The sequence below is a fragment of a genome, unplaced genomic scaffold, assembly GCF_019419815.1.
Source record: "Pyrus x bretschneideri cultivar Hongxiangsu unplaced genomic scaffold, Pyrus_bretschneideri_v1 Contig46, whole genome shotgun sequence".
In the NCBI taxonomy this organism is placed as follows: Eukaryota; Viridiplantae; Streptophyta; class Magnoliopsida; order Rosales; family Rosaceae; genus Pyrus; species Pyrus x bretschneideri.
In genome coordinates, this window is record NW_025999783.1 from 582,049 (window position 1) to 588,327 (window position 6,279).

The 6,279-nt window shown below is 37.8% G+C and overlaps 1 protein-coding gene across 1 annotated transcript; it reads right to left on the reverse strand.

Annotated features, from left to right (window-relative positions):
- Window positions 1–1,038: 1,038 nt before the first annotated feature.
- On the reverse strand, window positions 1,039–5,965 carry LOC103952219 (chaperonin CPN60-2, mitochondrial). Its single transcript, XM_009363772.3, has 18 exons — window positions 5,819–5,965; window positions 5,567–5,591; window positions 5,323–5,454; window positions 4,495–4,654; window positions 4,108–4,283; window positions 3,917–4,012; window positions 3,637–3,741; window positions 3,409–3,495; window positions 3,223–3,312; window positions 3,033–3,113; window positions 2,852–2,920; window positions 2,570–2,647; window positions 2,292–2,387; window positions 1,925–2,024; window positions 1,738–1,841; window positions 1,494–1,599; window positions 1,309–1,387; window positions 1,039–1,222 (listed from the first exon to the last, which is right to left on the reverse strand). The coding sequence occupies exons 1-18, from the start codon at window positions 5,854–5,856 to the stop codon at window positions 1,108–1,110; spliced, it is 1,737 nt and encodes a 578-aa protein (XP_009362047.2). The 5' UTR covers window positions 5,857–5,965; the 3' UTR covers window positions 1,039–1,107.
- Between the last annotated feature and the right edge of the window lie 314 nt (window positions 5,966–6,279).

Here is a 6,279-nt window from a genome sequence, read left to right on the forward strand (position 1 = left end):
ATTATTTTCTGTATCAATTAAGTGATTTGGGGTTCAATTTTTGTTTAATTAGTTTTAATCTTTTGTGGGAAACAAAAACTCGGTTTGAAGGTTGAAGAAAATGTTCAGAAACCCAAATTGACGAAAACAAACCAACACAACAAATTAACGTGAATAACAGTCTTAAACCACACATCATGAAATTTCTTCCGAAAGACTTGGAATCCGGAGGCAGTAATGAATCGAATAACACGACTGTTATCCAGGGAACTTCAAATCTCTGATTCTCTTTTACAATTCAAAGCAATGCTTTCACAGTTTCACTGTACATGTTTGTAAAATGTCACATTCGTTGTTTTCCAAACCTTCCGAAATCTATGCTGAAAATACGAGCGAGTGCAAATCATCCGTACGGATAGGAGAGAAACTTTTCACAGATTTGGAATCTCTGCCTAATATTTTGGCTAAGAATTATTCGGTGACGCGCACTCTAGATCGAAGTTTACAAGATCAGCTCTCTTTGCATTAACATAGAACATAAAACCTGTAAAAGTTATGCATGCAGAAACTCAATTAGGCTCCCATCTGCTTTGTGGGGTTTGCCAAGTAAAATGTTGTTTCTTATCTATACGAACAGATATCCAGGACAAAATGAACAATCTTGTTTATGATTTCATGCTTCTACCTTCCTCTTAGCTGAGCCAGCTGACGACAGAAGTCTAACTTTGCTCCCATGAAGAGAAGCCACTGCAGTGGTCACTATTGTATTGACGCGCAAGATCCTCCTGTTTGCCAACGCCATTCCGGCTTGTGACAGACTGAAGCATTCTTTTTGGTTCCGAGGGAAGGAAATCAAACCCTTGACCTAACCTAATCCTAAGAAAAAAATATACTAAATTGCATAGGAAAGTAATACAGTTTTATTTGAAAACATGGCTGGATACAATGGGATTCTTGTTCCAACGCCAACTCTGTATCCTCAACTTGTTGATCTCTCAGTAACTAAGCAATGCCTCATGACCAAACCTAATGAAATCTAAAATGGCTATAACACCCTGCTGCTCATCTTGCAAGTGGATTTTGTGAAGTCAAAGGGTGGGTTGTGAAATGAGTGGGAAAGGGAGGCCCTCAGTAATCCATTCCACCCATGCCACCACCCATACCGCCACCCATAGCCGGGGTCTCCTTTTCACTGGGAAGCTCAACTACAACAGCTTCAGTAGTCGTGAGCAAAGATGACACACTGCGCACAAAAGGCAACAAAAATCAATGGATGAGGAATCGTAGCTAAGCTAATAAGATTAAAACACAGGTCTACTAGGGCTTGACCTTGCAGCATCCACTAAAGCAGTTCTAATTACTTTCAATGGATCAATTATTCCAGCTTTAATCATATCAACATATTCACCTGGTTAAGCAATGGAAAAAGAAAAACCAACCAAAATGAGTAACAGTGAAGATAAAATAGTTTCTGCAATGGATTGGCGGAAAAGTATTCTCGAAGGATTTCTTACCTTTGGCTGCATCATAGCCAAGATCAGCGTTATCTTGCTCCAATAGCTTACCAACAACAACAGCTCCCTCAACTCCCGCGTTAGAAGCAATTGTATGAACAGGTGCCTACACAACCAACATGACTTAGAACAACAAACAAAATGCAGCAATGGGTTTTAAGTAGAACTCAAAAACTAAATTCCATTACTTGATAAGATGGCGATCATCAAGGCCAAACTTTAAAAACTAGCAGAATATACAAACCTTTAGAGCATTCTGAATAATCTGAACTCCAACCTTCTGATCAAAATTAACAGTTCGGAGCTTTTCCAACTCTTTAGATGCATAAAGAAGAGCAACACCACCACCTATAAAAGGAAGATAGTTATAAGATTGTCGACACAAATAGGCAACATCAAACAAAAGCAGCCAAAATGACAAAATAAATTACCTGGTACTATACCCTCTTCAACGGCAGCCTTAGTGGCATTTAAGGCATCGGTAACCCTATCCTTCTTCTCACTAACTTCCGCTTCACTAGCTCCTCCAATCTGCAATATAAGCAAATCTCACTACTGTTTACCACCGATTTTATCTACAGTATCATTTACTAACACATACAACTAATACAAGGAAACTCGGCCATAGACGTTTGTCGATTCACTTTTATCGTTATTATGATTGTTAACAACAACTATAATTAATTTACAATGGGGTAAAATGAGGAAGAAATTATAAGAACACCGAAAAATTGATGGCTACAACCCTAGAGGGATGAAGAAATACAGACGAGTTTACAAAGCTTACTAAACACATACCTTCAAAACGGCAACACCACCAGAAAGCTTTGCGAGTCTCTCCTGTAACTTTTCCTTGTCATAGTCGGAAGTGCTTAATTCAATTGCCGACCTAATCTGTCACCGAAATAGAAGGGAATGAAGGTTAAGTACATATCTGAAAGCATAGTTGTAGATGACTCTATTTAAAAAGACGAAAAGGATTATCTACATCTTTTGTTACATAACTAAAATGCAAACCATTTATGTCAACAGTTCCAAAATTGGACTAAAACTAATCCCAAGGAAGTAACACAAACCTGTTCAGATCTTTCGTCAATGGCCTTCTTGTCACCAGCACCATCAAGAATTACAGTGTCATCTTTTGAAACTGTGACCTGAAGCATTAGCCCACATATTACCAGATATTAGGACAGTGAAGGAAAAATTGGACACAATGAAAAGTAGTTTAAAATTGATCAGGAAATTCCATTAATCCAAATTCAAATAGATATAAACCAAATGTAGAACATCTTCTCAATGAAGTACACGCCATGGTTAGGCTGCCAAAGCAGATAAAGCACAAGTGTACCAAAGTTGACCTTTTTGCAACTTCCGAGCATATCCAATTCCACTTTGTCAAGATTCAGACCAAGCTCTTCAGTAATAACCTAAAATACAAAAGCGATTTTCATTAACTGGTCACAATAAAAATACAAAAGAGATGAAATTGATAGGGTCACACCATAATGATACAAAACTAACAATTAAAAGAAAACTTACAGAACCCCCAGTAAGAACGGCAAGATCCTGGAGACCGGCTTTCCTATTTTCACCAAAACCAGGGGCTTTGATTGCACAGACCTGTAGCAAATTACATTAGATTAACAAATGCTGCCATCCCTACATGAAGAATCAAACTAGGAAAGGAAAAAGAAGCACAAACAGGAGAGAAAAAGGACTAAAAGCAAACCTTGATACCAGCACGAAGCTTATTTAGAATAAGAGTTGCCAGCGCATCGCTCTCTACATCTTCTGCGACAATCAGCAAAGGCCTTTGCTTCTGAACAGAGCATCAAAATTTATTCAACCCATTCATATTAAAAAAAACAAATAAAAATGAATGAAAACTGATGAGCTAAACCAGAGAAATGCTCACCTTCACAGCCAACTCCAATACTTTGACCACGGCATTAATATTTGAGATTTTCTTCTCATGGATTAGAATTAGAGGATCTTCCAATTCCTGCAAGCACACACACATGATATGATAAGTTAGATGCTAATAAGCATCAAGAAAAAAGAGATTTGAGGTGTGGACTAACTTGAACAAGCAGCCTCCGACAATTTCAAGACACGGTGATTGCTGAGTCAAACATAAACTTACACATTTCTGATTTTTCTGGTTGGTGATGAAATAAGGGGATATGTAGCCTCTGTCCAGCTTCATCCCCTCGACAACTTCCAACTCATTGTACAATGTTTTCCCATCCTGCAAACATTAACACAACCTAACGCTTACATGTCTTGGGTATCATTAGGGACTAAAATATAAGATATAAGCATCATCGGCTTTTACTTATGACTCAATCTAAGCATGACTTAGACTATATAACTGGGACAACAAACCAGCCAGAGAATAACCACGAGAGTTAAAGTTAACTTACAGAGATTGTGATTACTCCCTCTTTTCCAACCTTCTCCATGGCCTTTGCAATCAACTCACCAATTTCTCTCTCTCCATTCGCTGATATTGTTCCAACCTATCAAAGTTACAATACATAACCTTCAAATCCTCGAAAACCAAAGGAACTTAAACTGAAGAGAAAACAAGGCTGTATAAGAAAGTCCAAAATACCTGTGCTATCTCTTCAGAAGTGCTGATCATTCGTGCTCTGCTCTTCAAGTTTGTTACCACAGAATCAACTGCCGAAGTAATACCACGTCGCAGGTCCATTGCGTTCATCCCAGCAGCAACTGACTTGCATCCTTCAGTATAAATAGCCTTGGTCAAGATTGTAGCAAGTGTTGTACCTGCAAGAATAATTAAAAATTGTAATTACCAAGCCAGACAGAAATTTAAGCAATATCAATCCATTAAGTAATATTTAATTCAACCAAAAGAAAGAGAAAAAAAAAATGAACCGTCCACCCTGAGTTTCAGTTATGGAAACTAGTCCAAATGCAAAAGAAAAACATCGATAGACGATGATGATTGAATGATATATTCAAGCATAGGACTTACCATCACCCGCTACATCATTGGTAGCATTAGCAACCTGTTTCACTAGGCTAGCACCAACATTCTTGACTTTATCCTTGAACTCTATACTTTTTGCAACTGTTACACCATCTTTTGTCACTTTGGGTGCCCCAAAGCTTTGTTCAATAACCACATTACGCCCCTTTAGCAGCAAATAGCAACCATGTCAGTTTTTTTCAAAAAAAAAAGAGAAAATACAAGAACTCAACATACAAGTTCATTTTCACTATAAATAATAGCAAGACAATTAAACGAAGCAAATGTATAATCTATATCTTACTAACTACGAAAACAAAGACAAGCAACTATCGAAAAGCCTTTTAGCACTTAGATTCTCAATGTGCGATTTCCATTTATTTGATTGTAGTTTACCAACAAGATTTAATCCAAACATCTGGCTATTACAGTTCTTTCAATGAGTCCTGTGAAATAGCTTCCTTAATAACAGCAATAAAAATGTCAAAGCCTCCAATCGCAGTCTTAACATTGACACACACATTTACAAAGACCAGAACATAATGAAAATTCCCCTACTTTCATAACCATATTTATTATACTAAGGAGTTACAGTTTCAGTTTAACAAAATTTGAGTAAAGCACACCAGTAGATATAATTGTATGGTCAAGTTGAAGGAAACTACAAATAAATAAATAAATCTTTTGATTCAAATATAACGCAAATGTATAAAATTATCGGATTACACCTAATGCACATAGAGCACACTTATACAAAGTCAATGTGAAAGTTTTGTATAAGGTGAAAGGTAAATGGCCGACTAGAATGAGTCGTAGTGGAATCAGGTAGATAACCTTAGGTCCCATGGTGACTTTGACAGCATCCGCAAGCTCTTCGACACCACTGAGCATGAGGGCTCGGGCCTCCACCCCGAATTTAATGTCTTTGGCTGCATAGTTTCTGCTCCAACTCAGCCTACCACCAATCTGAAACACAAACCAAACACACAAAAACACATCAAACAGAGTTCTTTGTGAGGGAGAAAGCTTCGCATTTCTTTAACCGATAGACCCTTTTAAGCAAGCAACCAAAACGCACCTGCTTGGTACAGTTCCTGGCAACCCTGCAAACACAAAAAGAATAGATCTACATTAGCATTAAAAGGGCACAAAATATGACTCTTACAGAGAAAAATTGCATGGTAAACTTGAATTTTGGGCAATTTTTCATTAAAAAAATGAGAGTGAAATATCTTTTAATATTTATGTGGAACCGAACGAGTCAATTGAGAAAACGAAGAGAACCCAGAAGAAAGAAAGGGCAGAGATTGCAGAAAACGGTGGAAAGTACCGAGCTTTGGAAGCCAGGCTTGAAGCAAAGCGGTACATACTGAGAAGTCCGAGGTGGCAGAGTTAGAGAGATTGTCAGAAAGAGATTGTGAGGGTAGTGTAGTGTATGTACTTTTATCACTTGGGCGAGGAAGAGTCTAGAATCAGCCTGTCAAGTGTAGGGTTTCAGGGTTTTAGGGTCTTAGGGTCTTCCCAAGTCACAACTCGGTCTCACAGTTGTATCTAATTACATATACGCCCCTCAAGTTCAATATGAAAGTCGTTTTCTACTCTTGAAATTGTCACTTTAACACCTTGACATTTGAGTTGTCTCATTTTAACCAAGTCTTTTTGTGATTCCTCCTAACTTTTTGTGATCCATTTTTTCATTCCTATGTTTAAATCCGTTGAAATGTTCCTCACCCAAATATGCCTATTAAGGAATTCCCTCCAGCAAGTTGTAATCTAAGTTAGTGGTAGAAC